The following is a 25,350-nucleotide window of genomic DNA, read 5'->3' as shown; positions in this document are numbered from 1 at the left end:
CTTTGCCCAAGCAGGTGGGCTGCATCTTTCCCCTGGAAGAAACAACCACCCCAAGAGGAAAAACGCAGCCTGCGTGTCTGGGCGAAGGCGATTGGAGTTGATGATAACACCACGGCAGCTGGGGAGCCGCAATGTATTGGCAGCTCAAACAGTCTGAAACTGGTACCATGATGTGAACACCATACAGGTTTCGCCCAGCCCTAGTAGAAATAGTTTCCATTGGGACTATGGTGTGTGAGGAAAAGACACCCTCTGGAGTAATTATTTTTGTAAAAAAAGAAAATAGTTGTGCAGCTCCAAGTCTCCTGTAATGTGTATTTTGGCTCCAATAAGAGCCCTGATAGATCAGATCAAGGTCCACCGACATCAGCAGGCACTGGGCAGCCCACCAGTAGATCACCAACAGATTAGCGTTTCACCAGCAGTTTGTTTTTATCTTTTTTCTTTTCTTTTTGCATCTTGGAGTAACTGTTGACAGTACTCAGCCTAGGGATATAGGAAGAAAATGATCTTGTTGCATTTCATTGCATGTAGCACTGTTTCCTTTGTGTTGCAGTTTGGCTTCTGACAAAAACTACATTTTTTGTCTTGCTGTCTGCTGTGGTGAAATTTCATGTAATGAATTATTCTGTAATGATATTATCCTACCCCGTTCCAGTGCAAAGGAAACACAATGCAAATGGAGGAAAAACACACCATTTTCTCTCTCCAGATGAATGGTGGATGCTCAGAACAAACAACAGGGGAGAGCTATTGCCTTCATACTCTGCTTATTTACTTTCTAAAAGCATCTGGCTGAAAACTGAATGCTAAATAAATAAATAAAAACCTGTATTGTGAGTTCACAGAAAAGCTGGCTATAAGAGGATTCCACTGTAGTGAGAAACCTCTGTCATGGATGTTAGTTTGAATGGATGCCAAGCTCCTCAGAAGATGTACTGAAGGCAGCTCTTCATAAGTATTCCCTCAATCTTATCATATAGGGCATCTCAGGAAGGTTGGGGACCTGGCCAAAAGGCTGTATCTGTGCATGAAGACAGGCAGCAGAGACAGACTGCTGCATTTCAAGAGGTAGACAAAAAAACAACAACACCAAAGATAAATCCCCCCTCTAGGGCGGAACGTCCTTGCTGATGGAATTAAGGAAAACCTGTTTCATGCTCCTCTGTAGCAGCCCAGCCCAGCCATGAAATCTCTGCTAAGAGCAGCTTTCAGAAGAGTTTAAGAAGAGCCTGGAAAATTTCCCCACATTTCCTCCTTGCTTTTCGTCTTCTCTGATGCTGGAGACATCTGCACAGTGCTGTGCTTGGGCAGAAGAAAGTGGTGCCCTCAGGAAGTACCACTGAATTTTTCCGCTCCCCATCTCTTGCAGAGGTGCCTCAGCAAAGCAGTGGTGTTCAAGCCTCCAGAAGTTTATCAGGGGCTCCTTATTTAGAAGATCAATAATGGCGTACGAATTTCCTTGAAAGACAGATTGTCCAACACACTACTGATCTCCACCTACAAAGCTGCTGGGAAGAGTTGGGTTCATTCTAGAGCTCACTTCCCACACAACACTGCTAAAGACCCAAGAGGCCTGAGTTCAATGGTTCTTATATTCCCAAGGAAGTGTGACAGGATTGCAGGTGAAATCTGTCAGCCCCATTTGAGAATTAACAGGATTATTTAGTGGATGCCTTTGCCAACTAAGGGCTTAGCCACACTTCCTCTTGTCCCACTGCTTTTCCCTGGGGAAAAACATTCTTTAGCACTCAGTTGGAGCAAATGGCAATTTGGTTTTTTCCTGGATTGACATTTGCTATGATCTATCGTTAAAGAGTGAATTTTCCCTGGGCCAAGGGGGAAACCACTTGGACCTGTACCTAGAAAGCATGAGTTAAGTGGAAAACCAAACATGGGACAAGTGGAAGAGTGGACAAGCTCTAAATTTGGGTCAGAAGGAAATGCCGCCTCCCGCCAGATTGCCTGGGACTCTTTCCGCCCAAACTCTTCTTCTGTGCAATGAGACATAGCGCAATTGTTTCCTGGGGTAAACACTTTCTGCCGTGTGCATCTCTTTTCTGCTTGTGGCACACTGCACAAAGTTTAAAACTTGTCTACTTAGTGTGATTGTTTTAAATGCACTGGTGAGAATTATGGTAGAAAAGTCATGGAAAAGGTGGAGCAACTCAGAGGCCCTTGGGATCAATGCTGAGCAAGGACTTGCAGGGAGTTTGGCCAAGTACAGAGACAAGGGGAATTTAAATGACTAATTTCTGTCCAGAGAGACTGTAATGTGTGGAATAGCACTAAAGGTGAGTTCATCACCCAGTGGCTATAGCATCATCATCACAACTTGGAAGTTTGGAAGAGATCCAATGCCACGGACAGAACACCTTACTGCAACCACATCACTTGAAACTCAATACTGTTTCATGCTCTTTGCTTCCTAGAGAGATATAATATTTTAGAGGCAGGGCTTTTCAGAGCAAGTTTGTCTGTGAGTACTGGATACTTTGGGGTGCTTTGTGATATTTATTTTAAAACATACAAGGAAAGCAAGGGAGAGTAGACAAGCAGAGAGACACTGTGCTAGTCTTTAAAACAGAATGTCCTTGGAGGCCCCCTTTCCCCAGCCAACTTTGTGCCAGGCAGCTGCAAAAATTCAGACTTCTGCTTCCTTTGGCGGCCAAATGCCAAACCGTTTCCCTTCAGTCTCTGCCCACAGCAGGTGGTGTGTGTGTGTGTCCCATCATTAGTAGCCACTCACCATCAAAAGCCATCAATGGCCATTTAAGGACAGCCTCAGGATCCATTAAAAGAACAGTTTGACCTATTGACTGTACAAAAACCTAAAGTAAAATTAACCTCACTTTGCATGTTCATTACAACACTCACAAAATGTTTACATTTTAGAAAAATAGTGCTTTTAAAAACAATCATTCATACATACTCAAAATCAACTATAACATTTCCTTGCTTGTAAATTCCGCGAGGAAAAATAAAAACCACCCATGCCGTTGATGAGGAAGCTTACCTGTGAGGGTGGCCCTGGTTGTGGCACTTGCACTTCGCGGCACTAGAAGCTCATGGTATTGCTCTCCGGCCAGAGTGCTATAGATGACCTTGAAATTCTCCACCTCTGCCTCACTGTTGTCCCACTCAAGTTCCAGGCTGTCATATGTCCGGGAGAGCACACGCAAGTTCTTGGGAGCATCAATTTCTGCGTTTGAAAAGGAAATAGTCAGTGACTTGCTTTACTCCTGCTTCTACAGCTACAGTCTTTGTACTCTCCTAAACTGTAAGCCTTCACATAAGAAAGGCATTTTCAAAAATGTAAACTTGCTGTTTATTTAAGAAAGCTGGCTGAAGAACTAGGAGGTTTTTCCCAACACAATCCAAGTGAAATTATTTTGATTTCCTGCTATCTTGTTCTCCTGCATAAATCCACTCTGAGAATTCGAGCCAATAACTCTTGCACAGAGCCAAGGAACTTGCTCATTAACTAATACTAATGATAACCCTTATCGTTCATGTAATGCATTAAAGTATGCAAAGCACTTCATGGTCTTTATCTAATTATAATTTGGAGAACATTGTTCAGTGAGACATCTACTTTATAATATAAATATAATGTGTAGGTCTGAGACGATAGCAAATCTGCCTTATTCACTAATAAGCTATTTGGATGGTTAATGACTTTGAAAGGAAATCAAATGAGGGAAAGCCAAGTGATCAGATTTAAACTTGAAACACATCTGAAGAAACAGATTCAAAACTCTCGGCACTCTCAGCAATATTTTTAAATAAACTTCCATATGAAGTTGTCTTATATTGAGGCAGTTCAATCCAGCCTGTTTACTGTACCTGGAAGTCGTTCTCTGCAGCCTCAGGCAAAGAAATATTTTATGGCCCTGCTGTTTGAAATCCTTTAAAATTTAGGGACGGAACCTGGGCAGTCCAAAGGTCTACATGGCCCTGCAAAGGTCTACCTACTCAAGTCCTTCTTATCGGCTTTCCATAGGCATCTAGTTGGCCACTGTGAGAACAGGATTCTGGTGGGCCTTTTGCTGGACCCTGCAGGGCTAATCTTACCAGGGCCACAGCCACTCTTCTAAAGGCATGAGAGGAATAGGAATGAAGTTGTCCTGTGTTGAGTCAGCCCTTTGCCTCCTACAGCTCAGTTCAGTCCACTGTGACCGGCAATGGCCTTCTGGGTTCCTCAGACATCTTTTCTAGCTTAGTTACCCAAGAATCTTTTAAAACAGAGATGCAAGCACTAAACTATGTTCCCAATCATGACATGAATTGTGGGTTTGAGGCGACAAAAGATTTCACATGGAAATATGCACTCTGTAAGCAAGCTCCAGCCTTCCAGAGAGTTCATATTTTGAATTCCAAGTGCTGCACTGATTTTTTCAGTTTGTTTACATTTTCACTGCAGAACTAACTGGAGGTCACTAACTGGAATCTTGGCAGATTCAAAATAGCATTACGTAGTGTTTTGTGTGAGTGGAACAATGTCTGTTGTGCACCCACATCCTTCCCCTGCAAGACTGTTCTGTGTCCACCCCCCTCAACCACCTGGAGCTGATGTGGGAAAGGTACAGAGCATGCATTGGTGTTTTTTTTTTGAGGGGGAGTGTTAGGGGAGAGGAAATGTCAATTGCCTATCCTAATCTGGATACAACTTTTATCTTCTGTGCATCTTTTCATTCCGTGGCCAGGTGCCAGTGAGGAGAGGGCTGCTGCACATTTCATAGTTGTGTACAGGTATGGATTTCAGCAGGTGTAAGTTGTCATGTATACAATAAGGAAAGGTGCAGGTAGTCTGCTTTTCCTTGGCATCTGGTCACCCATTTGGTCCCTTCTTTTTTCAGTCAGCACCAAAGCTCGTATATGGAAGGATCCCCTGCCAGAGATCCTAGGAGGTATTCAAAATGTGCAAGTGAAATGGGAGATCTTGGGTTCTCCCAGCTTCTAATTTTAGCATTCTTAAATTCAGTTTTCCTCATGTCAACACCAGTTTGCGATTTCTTTTCCTTTAAAAAGGTCTTCAAAAACTCACCAGCATATTAATGTGACTTTCTCCTAATATACACATTTTTGCAAAGCAATTTCCCCTGATATAATAGGTTTTTGTATGTTATGTTCACTAATGTATGCATTTCATGCAGATTTTAACTGCACAGCTGCATTTTTGTACACATTACTTGGCACCGCAAAATTCAAAGACGTGCAAATTTTGAGCAATGGTAACATTTCACAAAGTGCAAATAGGTAGGTTTGTCTTTAAATGTGAACTGAACTCTCGCCTCCATTACTAATCTAAACCAAAGCTATACAGTGGTACCTCGGGTTACATACGCTTCAGGTTACATACACTTCAGGTTACAGACTCCGCTAATCCAGAAATAATACCTTGCTTTGCTTCAGGATAAGAACAGAAATTGTGCTCTGGTGGCGCAGCAGCAGCGGGAGGCCCCATTAGCTAAAGTGGTGCTTCAGGATAAGAACAGTTTCAGGTTAAGAACGGACCTCCGGAACAAATTAAGTACTTAACTTGAGGTACCACTGTATTCTTATATTCACTTACCTGACTGAGCTTCCAAATAGACAAGCATACGATTGTACTGTAAGGTGCACTTATTTCCCATTCAAAGTAATGAGACTAACACAGAGTTTGTGCCCAATGCCTTCCAAGTTAATGCTTTTTTTCTGATTCAATTATTATACTGCCTTTTGTGCATCTTTGAGGTCTCCTTCCCTGACATTCCCACAAGTGTGGTGCCAAACTGGTGGTACTGAAGGCAAACTGTGAAACCCTGTGTAGTGTTGAAACAGGAGTGACAGACTTATAACACCACGGTTTTGCTGCCTCACTTGCCTTTTTGATTATGACACAAAAATCAGAGAATGAAAGACTCAGTGAATCAATTAAGTTCACATCCCTCTTACTCTTAAGTGCAGCGAGGCCTCTTCATACGGATAACAGCATCTTTATGACGGGCAATATCTAAGCCATAAAACAGTTCCAAAATCTACTTTCCTCCTCGTCTTTCACAGAACTGTCATTTAAAGCAGTTCACTCTCTATAGGCTTTGAGTTATTTAATTTTCCCTAAGTACTCCTGCATAGTGACAGCAGATGCACATTACATTCTGCAAGTGCCTGTATCACCTTCCCACCCCCAATCTAAAGCTGCCTAAAGCAGGAGGATGGAAAACTGCATTAGCCCAGTGCTGTCTGCCCTGCCTGCGTCACCTCAAGAACAGCGTCTCCCCAGCATGGATGACCTTTTACATTACAAACAGATTTCCTTACTGATGCTGTTGTTGGAGTAATGACTAGTGAGTGATTCTTTGAAAACAGGGTGAGGCAGAATGAAAGCATGTGTATGGTAATGCAGCACCTCATGCCTGCCACTGCCAGGACGTATGAATGTCCTTTGTACCACAGGTCCATTTAGCACAGGTCATTGGCAGAAACTCTCTAGGTTTTCAGACAGATGTGTCCCCCCAGCTAATATCAGAGTCCTGTCAAGTGCAGATGCTGGAGGCTGAAACCACAAGCTTCTGAATGCAAAGCAGATCCTCTGCCACTAAACTACAGACACTTCTGTAGGTTGGGCATCTTCATGTTGTGGAGAACATAACATACGAATGCATCTGAGTAGCTGCAGGTGAGTTCTAATCTGCTAACGCTTGTTTGTCTTGGGCATACCTGTGACAAAGAGGGTGACTGCAGCGTCGCTCTCATTGGTCCCACGGACGGCAGCGATGGAGACTTCGTACCGTGAGCCAGGGCGCAGGGCCTGCATGGAGTACTGGCTGAGGGGGGGTTGTAGTCGGAAGGTGGTCTTTCCCCCTTCTCCATTCTCGAGGCCATACTTCAGCAGAATGTAGTCAACTTTAGCCCGGGGTGGAGTCCATTCAACAAACGCCACTGTGTCTGAGACATCTCTCACCAATATCTGGGTTGGTCCGTCAATTACTAGACACAGTTGGTGCATTTAAAAAATAGGAAGAAAGAGACACATTATACAAGAGGAATAGACAGAGAAGAAAGACTTTAATGGATTTTTGCCCTAAGAATCTATACTAAGGACGTGTGCGATTTCTGCTTCTCCCTCCATCCTCTTGGATATGGGTGGAAACCGTAAGCAGGTAGCACTGCTTTTAGGAAGGACATGAACAAAAAATATATGCGTGGAGATATGCGTCACAGTTGCAGGTGCTACCTAGTTACTCTGTTGTTTACGATGGCATGTCCATTGCTTGAGGATCTCCTAGGAATCATTTATTGTGGTTCGAGGGCCCGACCCCCGCAAAGTGAAATGAAGACACAAGGACACGTGATATAAGGTTAATGGGCTAGAAAAGGCCACAACTTTATTGATTACAGCAATGAAAAGGTATTGGCTTAGGCATTGGATCGAAACAAGTGGGTTTATTCACCAGGGGTTCATCACCTGTTGATGCTAATCCAACTATAGGCTCACCCCTGCTGTCACCGCGGGTCGTGCCATGGCCTACCGCCAAGCAGGTATCGGACAGAATACACGACCGCCAGATTCCTTTAACGGAATACCCCTAAAAATTGAAGGCATAGGCGATGGCCACACCTAGCACTTCGACACACCACAACACATTATTCCAATGCCTAACCTACCCACCAATACCACAAAAGTTGTGACGATTGCTACGAGGTAGGCGAAAAAACCAAAAAGCCTATTGCCAAATGGAAAAACTCCTACCAGCCCCCCCGGGCAACCAGGGCGACCAACCTAAGGTCCATAGCAAGGCCAATGACCTAAGCCCTAACTAAAAGGGAGTGGAGGGTGGGTGACTCGTGACGGGACGACGACGAGGAATGAGGCCAGGGAAAGGCTGGCACTGCAGCCAAAGGCTGAACACACCCCCACCGCGGCACCTGGTTGGGTGGCCACCGGAGGGGCGTGAGCGCCAGCCAGGTGAGCTGGAGGCAGGGGGCAACGCCCCCTGCTGGGCGGTGCTCGGGCTCCCGCCCACAACCACTCCCCTCTCTTTCAGGGAGGAGAGTCTTTCCTGAACTGGAGTTTCTGCACCCAGCTGCCATTTCCATCTGTACCATGTGCAAGACTGTGTGCAATTAATTCCACTTCCTCACCCACATCCAACAATGAATGGAGAGTAAATCAGCTCAAATTGGGCATGAGGGGAGACGGGGTTAATTGTCCGTATCAGCAGGACTATGGTACTTGGGTTGGAAACTGAAGCCGCACTAAGCATTTGCTGGTTTGCACTTGTGTAAGACAAAACTAAGCTGGAGCTAAAACTGGAGTCAAATGCTTGTTAATCACTTGTGTACCAAACCATCATTAGCCTGCTGTTCTCGCTGTGCATCTAATCTCAGACTTATTTCTTGCCTGTGGATTTGAGGACTATTATTCCAGATTCTATTCCACAGGCTTCAGTTTTCTTCCTTTGTGCTGGTGAAAGCCTAAACCGTGTTCTGCAAGAGGCACATTGGCCTCGTAAAGCATGGTTTAGTGGTGGCAAGTTATTTATTTGTTTTATCAAATGGGACTGACTACGGAATCAACAAGTATAGGAGGTTTGCACTGTAAATTGATATTCCTAATAAAAAGGAGGAAGAGGAAGTAGACGGGGACAGATGTGCCAACATTTGGTTTAGTTCACTCAGTCACATGCAATATTTCACCTCTCTTGATGATTGTTCAGTGCTTGGTAAATCTCAACCAAGTGTTTGAACAGCCTCCACTGAAAAACATTGTGTCTGACGTTAGATTATTGAAAGTTCTCTTTGTGATGTTTGATCTGAAACTGTTTATTCACCTATGTAAGTCAGTGGGATCAAAAGGTAATATGTATGCATATTTGAACCCCAGTATATTTTATTTTCATGATAGTCCATCATAGCAGAGGCCAACCTACTACCCTTGTAGCTAAGTTTTTAATTTCCCACTTTGTAATTTCCACATGGTCGGTTCATTAAGAAATTTATTCAAATAATATAATCTGCAAGGCAAGGAAGGCAAGGAAATTTGAGCAAGACAAGTGCTTCTAGTTGCCATTTGCATTTTTAAAAGCGTGCACATTTTCAGGGCAAAGGTGTCTCGTTTGGCCTGAGGCATCTTTCCCACACCACACCTACAGATTCACCTATGCCATGCAACCCAAATAAAAGCAGGAGGAGCAGAGCAGCAGAAAGAGCAGAGCTGTAGCCACATCCAAATGACCTGAGCAAGAGAGCAAAGTCAATTAAGTTTGCATGTCTGTTGGATAATTATTTATGTTTGTTCTTAAATTGTGGGAATGTGGAAGTCCAGTCTAACAGACCCTTGACTGGAAGAAAACAGCAATCACCCCATTGCTATGAACTTTTAGGTAAACGTGAGGATCCTAAAATGTATCATATCTGACATGTATAGAAGTCAGATTTCTAGGAAAAACAGATGACGAAAGGTGGCCAAAGGTGAAGAATTGGGAGGAAACCCAGAATGGGACATTTGAGGAGAGGATAATTCACATAGAATTCAAGTGGATATATTCTCTGCAAGATTTGCTGCTCTGTGTCTCCTTCAAATCAGTCTCGAGTAGGGGGAGGTAAATTTGCTGCTTTTTGGTCATTCATTGATAATTCAATAACTCTTGGCAAAGCATTTCCCACCCTAAGAAGAGGAGAATGCCCACAGCTTCTCTGAATGAATTCTTGACTCCTTCCAGGCAGGAAGTAGGGCAAGAAAAGAAAAGAAAAGTGACTCATGCACTTAGAAGCACTTAGAATCATAGAGTTGGAAGAGACCACAAGGGCCATCGAGTCCACCCCCCCATGCAGAAAGTCAGGGGGTGTCTGAGGTCTGACGGTGGGCAATTTTCACAAAATCTAACATGTTTAAACATGAAGTGTGCCTCCAAGTTTTAATTACGAAGCAAAGTGTCGTTCGGAACATTTGCAAAATGCACCCATAGATGAACAAACACCAAAAGAGCACTTTAAAAGGGGCAGTTGCTTCAGATGGCCTGTAGGTGCCGCTTGTAAACCACATCCTGCAAGCCATTCTAAAGCAGACAACATCTGTAAAGGAAAAAAGAAAGAGAGAGAAGGAATGTCTGTATATTCCTGCTGACATAATGACAGGGTGACTACGATCTGCATCAGAACCGCTGATTGTTGTTCAGCAGACTCTCTTTTGTCTGAGCGAAAGGGCTGCTTGTACGAACGTGATCCTTGGCACACATTTCCTACTCCTCACTCCAAGGTCCATTAATTGCTTTATAATTATCAACCATCTTGGCACATCCCTCTCTCTGAGAACTTTGCAAGAGCTGTTTATGCATTCTTTCTCCCCCCTTAAAGATGTTTTTTGGTGAATGGAGCCATTTGACGCAATTACCAGGAGCCGGCTGAATGAGATCCTCTTTGCTGCAGCTTCAAAGCTAGAAACAAACAGGAGCTAGAATACTAACTACCCATTCATCTGTTGCCCACAAAATGAGCCCTGTGAGATCAGACCCAAAATTTAGCTCTAGTCCAGCTTCCTCTTTCCAGCCATGGTCAGACAGAGAAGCTTCTGGGAATGCCACCAGCAGAACAACATGAAGGCAGAAACTCTCCTGTTGTGTGTGCCAGGAATTCAGAGGGAGTCTGCCTCCGAATAGGTGGGTTCCATTTAGGTGTAATTGCATATAAGCCTCAGTACAATCTTCAATCCTACCTGGAAGAAAAATTGCTGTTAACCCTCAAACTGGCCCAGAACTGCAGGGTGGGATACTCACGGGTTGAGACACTGGCCGAGGCTGGCGGACTCCGGGCTTGTTCCTTGAGGGCAACCACATTGACTGTGTACTCCTCACCTGGTTTCAGGCCCGTCTGATTAAACGTTGTCACGCTGCTAGGGAGCTGTGCAATCACACCCCCTTCATTGTCCTGGGGAGATAAACAAGCTGGCTTGAAGTTTGGAAGAAATGGTGGTATTAGCAAATCAAATTTTAATATGATTCCCTTCATACGGGAAGATTGCTTTGTTTACACATGTGTTCTGAAGTCCAATAAACCCCAGAATATCCCAAACTTCGATTAATTTTTTCTTTAGATACCCGCTTTGTTAAATAGGAAATCTTAATTTTCAGGGCCAAATTACCTATCATGCCATATTCATGTCAAGGCATCTCTGATTCTTCAATGCTTTTGCAAATAACAATCAATATGGAGAGCATATACACTGGGACCTTGACACCTTGTAACAAACAAAATGCGGGACGCGGGTGGCGCTGTGGATAAAACCTCAGTGCCTAGGACTTGCCGATCGCATGGTCAGCGGTTCGAATCCCTGCGGCGGGGTGAGCTCCCGTCTTTCGGTCCCAGCTCCTGCCCACCTAGCAGTTTGAAAGCAACCCTAAGTGTAAGTAGATAAATAGGGACCGCTTTATAGCGGGAAGGTAAACAGCGTTTCCGTGTGCAGCACTGGTGCTGGCTTGCCAGTTGCAGCTTCGTCACGTTGGCCATGTGACCCGGAAGTATCTGCGGACAGTGCTGGCCCCCGGCCTCTTAAGTGAGATGGGCGCACAACCCTAGAGTCGGACACGACTGGCCCATACGGGCAGGGGTACCTTTACCTTTAACAAACAAAACAAGGCTTGCCACAATGCATTATACAGGCACAGAAATTGTGCATTTCTAAGGATCCTTTTCAATAAACACACCCTTAAGGGGCCTGTTCATGTGTTACTCATATGTAGGCTCCTGCCTTGTGGATGGAGGAACAGGAATGCTCTTTCCTGCAGCAACCCAGCATTGCACTCTCCTACTTGCAGTGAAATTCCAGCAGGTGAACACACAGGCTCAGGTACCCTGGTGAGTTCCTGCTAGCAACTTCCTGGGGTGCCCAAACTCTGCAGAAAGCAGGACTGAATTCCCCAGGTATCTGAGCTGATGTGGTTGAACAATAACCCCATCCCACATCCCCATGGGCCAACTTAAACAGGTGTGCAGGACAATCCACATGCCAAGCACTTGGCATCATTAGGACACCAGATGATTGAAAGGTGGGGGACCCACTCACTTGACAAAAGGTGGCCTGTGGGGGTGGGGGAGATTAGATCTGGCCCATCGGGCCAAAAAGATTCCCCTCTCCTGGGATGTAACATGTTTGCCTTAAAAACTGATCACTCCCTATTCAACTATCATGGAAGAAATGTAATGGCATCAAACAGTCCTAACTATTGAGATCTACATACCCTTCCTTTAGAAATGTATTATGAGTGGGGAAGCAGAGTATTAGACCCTTAGAGATGAAGATGACCAATGTAATTTGCCCCTGGCATTAAAGGAGAACCAGGAACCCACCAAAGCTCCACCATATATGAAGCCAACGGCATCTGGACCACATTGTGCCACAAACAGATGGCAGCCAGCTTTTAACACTGCTGTGTCCTCCTGCTGCTTGCTGTCCTCGGGTGGATCTGAAGGGACACTGACATCAACCAATTCAGCCTCCCTCCTGCGCCCTTTTGCTCCCTCCCCACAAAAAAAACCCCTCTGATAATCAAGTAACCCAGCTGAAACACGATAGTCTCCAGTTGGATGGTGAGAATATGCTCTTGGAAGAAGGACCACTCTAAATGTCACATTTACCTTGGGGATAAAGCTGATCTCCCAGCCATCAAACAAGAAGGAGAAGGGCTCCCATTGCATCTCGACGGTGGTCTCTGTGATTGTTTTGAACTGCAGCCCTTGTGGAGTGGAGAGCTCTGGAACATAGCGGTGAAGAAAGGGTGGGGGAGAGAGGTTGTGTTAGCTGCACCGTAACCCAGTTTTAATTGTCAACATGTAACCCAAATCTCTACTTTCCATGATCAAAACCATGATGAGTGGGAAAATCAGCTACGATGGAAGTGTGGTTCAGTGGTAGAGCATGTGAATTGCAGGCAGAAGGTCTCAATTCCTAGCATTCCAGGTAGGCCTGAGGAATATGAAATGGAAGAATATTGAGAGCCCCTAACAGGACCATGGGGTTTCTTCCAGCTCCCATCAGGCTCTGATCTAATCAACTTTTAAAATTCCTTTCTCAGCACAGCTAACAGCCTAAACAAACTGTAACGTAATGAAGATTAAAATTATTTTGCCAATTCTACTAACACGAGTGTCTGCTCTTAGAGATGACATTTAAGGATGAATACAGCATCAGGATGAGCACACAAAAACTTGAGAGGTACAAACTTTGACTGGTGCTGTATGGTATAAATATGCATGCTTGAACCTACAGCTTGTACCTCTCAGCTCCTCTTTCTGAGGATGTCAACTGTCTAGCAATAAGCTCTTCTTTGTTGGAACAATGCAGCTCACTACCTTCCTGGAATCTCTGCTAGGCTGGGTATACTTGAGTGATTTCACAAAACTTGTCCACCCCACACAGACTTTACTTCTGAACCCAGATCCGTGGGGTGAAGAGAACGAAGGGGGAACACCCCATGCAAAATGCAAGGAGAAAGTAAAACTCTAAGAGGAAATTTTTGCTGATTGTAAGTTGTTTTGTTTTCATTTCCTTTTTCTTTTTACATTCCTAGACAGGTTGATCCTGAGTGGAGTCTTCCAAAATCATACTATCTGAACCACAAGAACCTATTATTTATCATTGGAGCCCACTGAGCAAAAGTGCATAGAGTGACTCTGCACATGTTGCTGGACTACAGTTCCTATGACCCCTGACCATACTAGCTGGGGCAGATAGGAGTTGTGAGTCCAAGAACATCTGAAGAGCCACAGGTTCCCCTTCCTCACCCAAGAGTGCTCTTAGGATCGCTCTTCTCTCTTCTAAATCAATCAGGAGAACATCTCCCTCCATGAAGAGGCGGCAACATTTAGGCAGTTCCTTCTCCATTTTAAATGGCATGTTCGGTGCCAAAAAACCACACAATACTTACGGGTGGCCACCTTGACCCCAGCCGGGGCGCTGAGCACATCACTGATGACGGCATAGATGGTGACGTTGTATGTCAAGCCTGGCTCCAGCTCCTTGATGGTGACACTGCTCCAGTCCCCAGGCACCCGCTGCTGGAGCTGCAGACCCCCAGGTATTGCTGGCTGGTAGGAGATCACATATTCAGTCACGGCCATTGGCCCATCCCATTCCAGGTCGATGGACCTGTCGCCAACTGCAGCAACTCGCAGGTTCTCAGGTGGAGCAACTGGAGGAAGAGCCAATATATTGATCGTAAGAGGTAAGGTGACCCACAAATCTCTGCAAGGATCTACGTGTCCTTGAAATGTGTTCCCCACTCAGCCTGTGAACTAAGTCATTTCTGAAACACATTTACAAAGTGCCTATGGAATTCAATGCAAATGATCTCCAAGTAAAGTATAAGTTCGGGTTGCATGAACCATTTCATGCATCATGATGTAACAAACTGAGATCTCTTCAACCAGCAGCTGCAACCACACCTTCCTCTCCAGCAAATGTACCCCCCCAAAAAAAAGAACAGGTATGGGAGACTACCAGTTTGAAGCAAACTACAAGAAAGAAGATTCCACCTAAACATTAGGAAGAACTTCCGGACATAAGAGCTGTTCGACAGTGGAATTTGCTGCCAAGGAGTGTGGTGGAGTCTCCTTCTTTGGAGGTCTTTAAGCAGAGGCTTGACAACCATATGCCAGGAGTGCTCTGATGGTGTTTCCTGCTTGACAGGGGGTTGGACTCGATGGCCCTTGGGGTCTCTTCCAACTCTGATTCTATGATTCTAACTGAGGTGGCAGGAGTTGCTTTACCTTTCCTCTTCCTGCTGTTTCTCCTCTGAAAATCACCCCCAGCTGCCTTTCTCCTCATAGGGAAAAGATCTGGGAAGGAATTTGGTGGGTCAAGCAGCAAGGAGGGAGAGTATTGCACAGCCTCTCCTCTTGTTGTTCTTCAGTTCCCAGTCACAGCAACTGAGGTGGTTCTTTTCAGGTAAACAACCCTCCCCCCAGTAACTGAACTGAATTATGGACTGGGTGCCTCGGCCGGTGCCCTGTGCACAAACCCTCATCCTGAAGCAGGAGGGAGGGTTGCATGTTCATAGTTTCAACACTTAAGGTGCATTTATGTAAATCAGCTGTTTGATAGTGAGAAGACAAAGGCTGCAGTCCTAACTCTATGGAGCCCATTGGACTAAATAGGATTTGCTTAGGAGTAGACATGGTTAGGATTGCAAAAAATAGATATAAATCCAAAACATTATCCTAAATAGCTGATCAACATAAATATAGCTTCCAACTGTCCCGTTTTAACCAGACTGTGATTTTTAGCATCAATCCAACAGGTAATTATAGCTCTGTAATACCTAACTAGGGATGCGTCCTCTTGTCATGTGCCTAGAATGGAGGGGTCCGAGTGGTTTTCCGTTTGCCCTGCTACTTTCCCCTGAAAACCCACTCTTCCCTGCTGAATCAATGCAAACATCAGCCCACAGAAACCCCCACTGACGTTTGCTCTGATTCAACGGTACAGAGCGGGTTTCCCCAGGGGAAAGCAGCAGGAGAAGTGGAAGTGTGGATGAAACCTGTGTGAAGGTTTAGAAGACTGCAATGTTCTTCCATACACAGAGATGGTGCCTTCCCCACTTTACAAACAGGGCACAGCACCACCATGACAAGAGGCCAGTCCTTGAGCATGCCAGAGTCTAAACTGAGGGAGAGTTGGAAAGCACTCTGTAGAGGTCTGTGCATTAAATTTCAATGTTTTGGAACTAGATTAGACGGATGGAGAGCCATAAGTCACTGTCCTATTCACCTACTCACTTTTTCTGCTGTGGCAGAAGGTGTCCAAAATCCAGAAATCTCCTGGTATTTGCATTGTTACTTTGCACTGTACCTTTAACTCAACCTCCTTGTTATTAGTACCACCTGGAGTTGGCTTTATATGTTTTTCAAAAAATATTGTTAGCAGCAGTGACTACATTATTACATGAGCACTGTTCCACAGCATTTGATATTTTCATTTACATACATTCATTCGAAATAAGATGGGGTATTTTTCATTACTGTTTGTATTACAGTTTATAATTTTTGGAAAGTGATATGTGCATGCAGGTCATCATCTGTAAAATTTTATTTCCAGTTTATGAAGCAATTCTATATCCTCCCACCACGCGGATGAAGAATTCTATGAAACAGTAGTCAATATCCAGAATCACTGTTCAGTGTTGGACATCATATTTGCTGAATATGCAAAGCTTCATAGCTTGTCTTTCATCGTACAAAGTCTGGTACCTTGCTTCATTTAAAGATTTTCAGAGACTTTGAGTCTAAAGATTTCATTTTGCACTTGTTATGGTTTGAAGGAATTCTATAACGATTGCCTATTGCGTATGTACATGGTCATCGTGTTGCCCAGACATTGCTGACGTTCTCTTTGCAACACAAGGGTTTGCTTGGTTACAAAATCCAGAAATGACACAGGCCACATATGCACCATGTATTCAAAGCACATTTCAAGCACACAAGGCCTCCCAGAGAATCCCGAGAACTGTAGTTCCCTCCCTTACAGAGCTACACTTTCTTTTACAGACTACACTTTGGGGCCAGGGGAAGGCATGTGCTTTGGACGTGTGGTGTATATGCAACCCCCACGGCTGCCCAGAACGGTTTGCAATCTTAAACAGGGCATCTCAAAGAGAAGGTGAAGGCAGCATTGCTAAAAGGGGGCAGAGGGGAGTAGAGAAGGCTTATGTACTTGCGAAAAGCGCAGGAAAAAGGTCAAACTATGATGTGGCCTTTCTGAGACTTTGAATGAAAATAATGGATTTAAGGGGGCAATGCAAAAAACATGTGAGTTCTCTCTCTTCCACCAGAAAACCTTTGGCACAACAAGGATTAGCTCTAATAAGCAGAGGGCATTTGGGATTTAAAGATTCTGCATCTGCAGCCTGCTGTAAATAATAAGGCAGGAGAAAGCGCCTTTCTTGATTCTACCTCACGTGTGCAGGAGAGCAAATATCAAAATGTCAGTGTCAACACTGGAACACCACGGCTTTTTTAATTAGCAAGAGCAAATTACTCCTTTCACATTAGCTGCTAAACCCTTGGCCATGCCACTGTGTTTGCTGATGGCATTACTTCCGATATTCTTCTTACCCTTTGCGGAGGAGGGATCAGCTCAGTGTTACTGGTTCGCCACAAATGATCCACAAGAACTGTGGGCTTCATCGTGGACTCAGAAAGGACAGACAGTGTGCAATCTCATGCACACTAACCTGGCATGATACTCCATTGAACAAGAGGGACTTACTTCTTGAGGGTGTGACTGCACACAAGGCCAATTGCTTGACCACCATAAGAACAGGCTGCTGGACAAGATGAGCCTCTGCTGTGATCCTGTTCTTGATCTCACATTCTTGTTTCATTTCTTTGAAAAGCTCCATCTGGAATTAAGTTTTAATGCTGGACCAGTGTGGACCATACCTTTGGGCCAATCTAGTGCACCACCTGGTGCTCGCTTGTTCTCCCTGATCATGCTGTCTATGGGCAGGAGGCAAGGCGGGTCTGGCGCCAGCCTATGTCTCTATCTGACTTTGGACATGCCATCCCCCTGCAGATGTGTACAGTACACCTAGTGGGGAGGGAAGAGAAGCAGCCTTTGTTCTACTCCATGTGATGGAATTGATGAGCCCAAAGAGTTTGCAAAAAGGGTGGGCAATAGCAGTTAGAAGAAAGTCCTGGAAAATAAGCTCTTGGAGATTGAAAGGGTGTTTGATTCTGGCCACCGCCTTCATTTTCTGCATTCCCTCAGGGGTGGAGAATTTATTTAGCAGAGACATCAAACCGCTTTGGGTTAGGAGACAGCACTGTGCTGCTGAGCACCCCTCATCAGATTCAAGCTTGTTGTTTTAAGTGAGAAATGCCAAGCGGTGCTTTTATCTTATTGCTCAAATAGCCTCCTTGAGTGGACACAAGTGGAAAAATGCTTTCGATAACAGCCCTGATGCTCCTCTAGATACATACTTTTAAAACAGTGAAGACAAGGGCACATTGTTACTTGACTAAAGAATGGCAAGAATTCCCAAGCAGGCACAGGATGTGGTCCTGGCCACAGTAGATCAGGCACATTCACCATAGCAAAAGCCAGGGGTGCAACTCAGTAAACTGTCTTCTGTAGAATTCTCAAGATAGCATTCTAAGGTGTGCAAATGGGTCTTTCAGATGCCAACAGTTAAATAGATCACAGTTTGGAATCTTACTTCTTGATCCTCCCTGGAGTTGCCTTTGGCAAAATAGGAAAATGGCATCTCAGCTGACCCCAGTCATGGAGCTTTTGACGACTTTCCTTCCAGTATCTGTTTCTCGGGTCAGGGCTCCTGAGCAAATTATCTGAACAGCCCCATACACCAGTGTTGTCCCGTGGAGGCTGGTGTACATTGGGTGGAAGGTCGGCCAGCCAACCGTAGGTGGAGCCAGAGTCAATAAACCAAACATAGGTGGAGCCAACTATTTCTGGTTTTGTCCCCATTCTGCTGCCTGCTGAATTCTAGAAAGGCAACACTGAGACCGAGGAAGAAGAGGAGATGCCTGGCAGTGCCTCCCTTACTGCAAGGAGGTGGGCATGTGGGGGCTGGTTCAGGGCAGACTGAGCATGGTAGGGCAGTGCCCTATAAAGCCCAATAGACGAGCCTTCACTGCTGTTGCCTCAAGATTTCAGTCTTGAGTTCTCGTGGCAACACCTGACTTCTTACCCCAAAGATCGCTGCTGAAGCCCCTCTGCCACAAGAAGCCTCTTCCCTTTCTGCCATATCAACTGTGCTCAACAGCCTTCCCTGCTCTCTCATAGCAGCCATCCCTTTCTCATCATAGCATGTGGGGAAACTCGCTACGGTGACATCTCCCTTTTTAAACAAAGTCAAGGCAATTTAATAGAATGTCATCTTTTCACAATGGATCTGGTTGTACCTGTGAAATAGTTACAATAGCTTCGACATTATTATGTAAATATATGATAATGCATCGGATGGGTGATGGAAAGGGAAGCCAGGAGGCTAGCATGCCTACAGCTGCATAGCAGCAACATTTTTTTGAAAAAACAAAATCAAAAGAAGGAATCTGCAAAACCTATAAAAAGGAGAAATGTGTGCACTGATTGAGCAGGAACAATTACTAGGAAACATGGGCTGTGCAGAGTACATCACGCAGCCTGCCTGGCCGACATGCCATCCTACCTGCTGAGCAGTCTCTCCCCTGGTAGCCTTCCTCGCAAGAGCACAGGCCCTCCTGGCAGAATCCGCGCCCACTGCAGGCGTTGAGGCATCTCAGCTGCCCGCAGTCTTCCCCCACGTAGCCCTCCTGGCAGATGCAAGTCCCGTTGGCACATCTCCCCTTTCCTGAGCAGTCCTCAGGGCACCTGAGCTCACTGCAGTCTTCCCCAGCAAAGCCCTCTTCGCAGATGCATTCTCCGTCCACACAGAGCCCCCGGGAGCTGCAGTCGGTGGGGCAGCGGGCCTCTGAGCAATCCTCTCCGCTATAGTCACTGTCGCAGATGCACTGCCCATCAACGCACACGCCCCGGCTTGAGCAGCCCATGGGGCAGAGGGGCTCGGAGCAGTTCTTCCCAGCCCAGCCTTCATTGCAGACACAACCACAGGATTCCAGGCTGAAGTTGCCATGGCCGCTGCAGTGGGGGATGTAATCTAGCTGCCCTGGAAGGGTGGAGAAAAGCATTGCCATTAATAAGAGTACTTAGCACACTTTGTGTGCTTTATCTTAGGCTGCAGCACAAATATGAGATGGGGGACACCTGGACTGGCAGTATTGCATGTGAAGAGGATCTAGGGGTCTTAGACCACAAGCTTAACCCAACTCAACAGTGTGATGCAGCAGCAAAAAACCCTAATGCTATTCTAGGCGACACCAACAGAAGTCTAGTGTCCAGATCAAGGGAAGCAACACTGCCGCTCTATTGTGCCTTGCTCAGACCACACCTGGAGCCAAGTCAGATGAGGAACGGTTGAGGGAGCTGGGTGTGGTTTAAACTGAAAAAGAGGAGACTAAGAAGAGAGATGATAGTCATCTTCAAATATCTTAAGGGCTCTCACATGGACGATGGGAAATGCAGTTCATCAGAATGCCGAAGTCCTTAGAATGGACATCAGGTGTTCTGGAGATCTGTTTTACTGGAGATGCTTTCATGAGCATGCTCCATTGTGTTCTATGAGGTAATGTTTGCCGCCTGCTTCTATCCTGGCACCTTAAATGCTATGCCAGTGCTATTTTTCTAGAAAAAGAGGTGCCGGAATTCACCATGAACGCCTCCCTTGTTCTCTTATAATGGCAATGGTGCCCACCTGAGAAGTGCCAGAGCTGATTTCCCATGATTTCTGGCTGAAAAGAAGCCCTGGCAACAGCAATATTCTAGGCCTCAAGGATCTTGGGAAATATTTTAACAGGGGCATCTAGTTGCCGCCAGGAGTGTGATGGACATCCAAATATTGAAATTGGAATGGGTTATAACCATTTCTCCCCTGAATAATAACTATGCTAAAGGCAACTCACAACAATGAATATTATTTAGACTGATTTCTTTTGTGGTGCACATTTTTTCTACCTTTTCAAAGGGGTGAGGGTTTAAAAATTTATCTAATAAATAGAACAATGTTCCCAGGGTTGGGGGCGGGGCTCAGAATTGCAATCCTTATCTCATCTTGGGAAACTAAGGAACCTCTGCCAGCTAAGGATAACCAATGTGAACAGTTTTGCCCCTGTCTGTGGGGCCCTGCTTAAAGATGGCTAAAACAAACCCCTGTGTTGTGGGAGCTGAAAGGTGTAATGAAAAGCATCCCTGCTGTGCCTTTTTGGATCAGCCCTAAATACAGAAGAGATGCAATCAATAGAAAAATGAATTATAGGTAAGACACACAGAATGAATTTATGTTGGATAAAAGAGGAAAAAACAGTATTTTTGCAGAATGTGACATGCACATGTCAAATATAGTTTGGAATAAGAGGAAAGGTAGGTTTGTTGACCAAATTCAAAATGATTCAATATGGGTTCGTAAACATCCCAACATTTCACAGGTGAAAAGAGGGGCACTCTTGTGTTCTTGTCCCAGCCTTGTTCTCACTGCAAAGGAACACAGCTGGAGACTCTGTATGTTAAATATTTCTGAAGGCTATTACCTTTCTGAGATAGCTTGCTCTGCATTCGTTTCTCAGTCTGAATGTATGCACTGGGCCATCTCTTTTAATACTTTTTTCCGAAAGATTTTTTTAGTAGAATCTCTAATTTCACAATGGAAATTTTGGTTATGTTACGATCAGGTTGCTTAAATTTGTGCATTTGGCAACATTTAATACCTGGATATGTGTGTGTAAAAGGTAAGTTAGTGCACAGAGCACACCAATATTATTATTATTATTATTATTATTATTATTATTATTATTATTATTATTATTATTTTTAAGAGGCATCACCAGCCTTCGGAAAAAATAGGATTGGTGATATATGGGGGGGGGGGTCAAGGGCTGTCACACATCTGCAGTTAAAGGTTGAACAAATGCCAAAATCCAATTCAGGTTTGACCCCTAACCCTTGGCCTTCTACCCCACTGAAAATGCCATGAAGAACTGTTCCCTGTGGCTTTTGGTGAGCACCATAGGTGTCTCTAAATGAAGGAAAGGAATGGCTACCCCTTCTCATCTTTATTTATAAGCCTAAGACCAAACAGGGCAGGAGGCTGACTTTCAAAATGGCATGGAGGATGCTTCCACATGGCAGGTTGTTTTAGTCCCAGTGCCGCTCACACATTCAGTTTTTTTCACAGCATCCATACAATGTCAGTTTCATCAAAATGCCACCCCATATTCTCCCCACCCCACATTTTAATCTGGATATACTGTTTCCGTAGGTACTTTACTACTTATTGGATTTTCCACAGAAACTGTAAATCCGGATGAAATGAGAAATTATTATACAAGGGGGTGGCATTTTGATGAGAATGATGCGTGTGTGTTGGGCAAAACTTGCATATATAAGCAGCACCAAGTTCCCAATAAGCCGCCTAGAGGGAAAACAGGGATGAGAAGTTTATGGCATGAGCCTCACACACAACCGCCATCTCCAAGTTATTACTGTTACTGTTACATCAGTTTCTTCTTTCTCTGCCTCAACTTTCACTCTTAAGATTCCTTGTTTCAATTAGCCATTATCTCCTAGGTCTTGAAAGCTCACAGGTCCTTATTGGACTGGGTTGTGTGTGTGTGTGTGGGGGGGGGGGTTAATTGTTTTTAATACTATGATACTTGTTCCAGACCAGGGACCATGAGTGCCTGTAATGTGTATAAGGCACTACCTTATTTTTGTGTGCCCCATTTCACAGAGATAGTACCAGGGCTGCTCAAATTCAGAATTAAGGAAATTAGTGGGAGATCAACAAAATGTGGCAGCATATCCCTGTCCTGTAAGAGGAGCCTTGCAGTGCTGCTCAGGCATCGTCTCAGGAGGAGGGGATTTCAGAAGAGGCCTCTACCATGCTATGTAGAGCTAGAGGGTTCAGATTTTGGGTGCAATCCTATACAGGTCTTCTGAGATGTAAATCCAATTGAGCTAAATGAGGCTTACTCCTGGGAAGATGTGTATAGGATTGCAGATTAAGTCTCAGTCTCTCTCTCTCTCTCTCTCTCCTTCTCTCTCCCTTTCTCCCCCCCCCCACAGGCAGAAGTGAACATAGAGCAATCCAGGATTTTAACAAAACTGTGATGAGGCTGGATTTTCATCATGACTCTCCCAAGCAAAGCTACGGCAAAGGCACCTCAAAATTCCATTTCCAGGCAATGGAATCATAGTATCATAGAACTGTAGAGTTGCAAGGGACCCTGAGGCAGAGGCGGAACTAGCTGCTCTGGCACCTGGAACGGTGCACACGGCTCCACCTGGGGGTGGAGCTAGTCACCCGTGGGGGCGGAGCTAGCTGCCCGGGGGGACGGTGCTAGCTGCTCACAACGAGCTTCCCAGGGGGCGCTGCGATGATGTCACCCCCTCAGGCATGACACCCGGGGCAGACCGCACCTAGCACACCCCCTTCCTCCGCCAGTGCCCTGAAGACCACCTGGTCCAAACTCTCCGCAATGCAGGAATATGCTGCTGTACCACATGGGGAGTTTAGTTTTTAAAGATTTCCCTCTCTTTATAGGCTCAACCACCCACAACAGTCCGTAAGTCCTGGAAGCATGCAGATCCTTACGAGACTACTGTATTTGAGATTAAAAACTAATGAATAAACAGTAATTTAAAGGGGTTGGCACTCGACTATGTTTTACACAGAGCAGAGCCATTTAAATTAATGTACGGTAGCTAACTTAGTCATGCATATTACAGTGGGTCTACTCGGAGTAAATCTGAGTTGAATATCATGCTTGGATACAACTGTGTACCTAGGGAGTCCCCTGATAATGTAGAAAAACCTCTGCCTTTTTGTGTCTGGCCTCATCTTCCCTCAAAAACAGTAGGCACTCAGGGAGCTAAGCTCGCTATTAGAGGCAATGATGATGATAATGATAATGGATAGCCCCTTTTGACAATGCTTCTAAAAGCCCTTTCAAGCTGTTTGCCTCAAGGGTTTTTGTACCTAGGAGTGTTTGAAAATCCTGTGGGAAACTGGGCCTGCTTTCTCCTGAAGTAGCCACTGCTGCTTGACCCATGATGAAACTGAAGCCCAAGCCTGCCTGACGATATTAATATTTACACTTATTTTCATAAAGGTGCATAATTCAAAGTCTTTACAGCATCCTTTTAGGACCCAGGAAGATCTATGCACACTTTAAAAAATAAAAATTGACAGCTGTTCTGGAAGCCCCTTTGGGTGCGACTGGGAAGGTGGTGCCGCCAGAGGAGAGGCCTGCCCTCTTCCTTCTCCTCCTCTCTCTGCGCTTCCTTGTTTTTAGAGATTTATACCCTACCCCACAGGGAGCTTCCAGGGCAGCTTATGGAGCATCTAAAATTACAATAAAAGCAAATTAAAACAAAATATTAAAGCAACACAAGTCAAAGGAGTGGCATAAAAGCAGCCAGTAGACATAAAACAAATACAAAGCAGCATAAAAGCAAACAGCAGAGGATTAAAAAGCCCAATAAAAATTAAAAAGCTATTTGCTCTGTGGGAGAAGACCAGTGGTACTTGTGCGTTTTATCTTGGGAGGGCAGTGGTGGGTGAGCTGTGTCATTCAGATAGGCAGAGAAGGCAGAGAGGCTTCTGGGTCATGTGGCCAGCATGACTAAGCTGCTTTTGGTGAACCAGAGCAGCGCACGAAAATGCCGTTTGCCTTCCTGCTGGAGCGGTACCTATTTATCTACTTGCACTTTGACGTGCTTTCAAACTGCTAGGTTGGCAGGAGCAGGGACCGAGCAACGGGAGCTCACCCCGCTGCGGGGATTCGAACCAATGACCTTCTGATCAGCAAGTCCTAGGCTCAGTGCTTTAGACCACAGTGCCACCCGTGTCCCTCTCTCCCAAATATACCTTTCCAAAATTGATCCACTCCCCTCTGATGCAGTCACTTTGAACTAAAAATAAAGCAGAAGGGATCTCCTCATGCAATCTGATCTCCTTTGACTTCCCTTAACATTTCAGGTGCTATGGTTTTCTTCTTCATTGGCTTAAAACAGAGCCCGGATCTTGCAAGCAGTTTCTTATCTACTTATTATTTATTTCATAACATCTGTACACCACTTGGTTGTAAACCCCCCCCAAAAACCCCCTCAAAGTGGTTTGCAAAAGGAGAAAACAAGAAAATCAAGAACAATTACAACCCTACTTTAAAACATATAAAAGTTAAAATACTAAAGCAGATTAAAATGACCTTAGATCATCTGGGTAGACTTGTCTAAACAATGATGTTTTCAACAGGTGCTGATAAGGCTGCAGTTAAGGCAGCTGCTGGATTTCAATAGGTGGGAAGTGGGAGGGCACCACGGTTAACCCACCCCCACCCACCAAGGAGGGAGGAAGAGGGCATGACCTGGGGGTGGAAGCAGAGGAGAGGCTGCGGCAGCATTGCTGCCCCTCTCCTAGGCTGGGTTCCGGTGTGCAAGTGCCCCCCCCGGTGCCGTTTCCTGAGGCTGGGATCCGACAGCCTGATGCCAGCCTTGCAAAGCTGTGCAGGGCTGCCAGGGTGTGTGTGTGAGGGCACCCTTCCAGCTGATTTGAAGCAGCTGCTTTGACAGCTAGGACTGGGCTAGGCTAGGCTAGTGTAGCCATAGCTGGCTCCCTCCATGCCCATCCCTGCCTGGGCGTGCCCCAATGTGCATATGCCCCAGGCAGTGGTAGCAGATGCTACACCACTGTGTAGTCATGCCAATTCCACCGATCGGAGCAGTTAAGTGGGCCCATGTGGGATAAGGCGATCTTGCAA

The 25,350-nt window shown here is 45.3% G+C and overlaps 1 protein-coding gene across 3 annotated transcripts in view; it reads right to left on the bottom strand.

The window, feature by feature from the left end:
- The window catches only part of TNR (tenascin R), a 375,058-nt gene that overhangs the window by 37,127 nt on the left and 312,581 nt on the right, over positions 1-25,350 (bottom strand). For all 3 annotated transcript variants that reach the window (XM_081915027.1, XM_081915029.1, XM_081915028.1), the window contains 6 exons: positions 19,167-19,643; positions 13,908-14,171; positions 12,619-12,734; positions 10,761-10,911; positions 6,703-6,972; positions 3,017-3,202 (listed from right to left, as the gene is read on the bottom strand). In XM_081915027.1, the coding sequence (XP_081771153.1) occupies positions 3,017-3,202; positions 6,703-6,972; positions 10,761-10,911; positions 12,619-12,734; positions 13,908-14,171; positions 19,167-19,643 (1,464 nt within the window). The remainder of the gene's footprint in view (positions 1-3,016; positions 3,203-6,702; positions 6,973-10,760; positions 10,912-12,618; positions 12,735-13,907; positions 14,172-19,166; positions 19,644-25,350) is intronic.

The sequence above is a fragment of the Podarcis melisellensis genome (genome assembly GCF_964234715.1).
Source record: "Podarcis melisellensis genome assembly, chromosome: 6".
Lineage (NCBI taxonomy): Eukaryota > Metazoa > Chordata > Lepidosauria > Squamata > Lacertidae > Podarcis > Podarcis melisellensis.
Note: the sequence above shows the minus strand (reverse complement) of the source record. Positions and strands in the feature narration are given on the sequence as shown.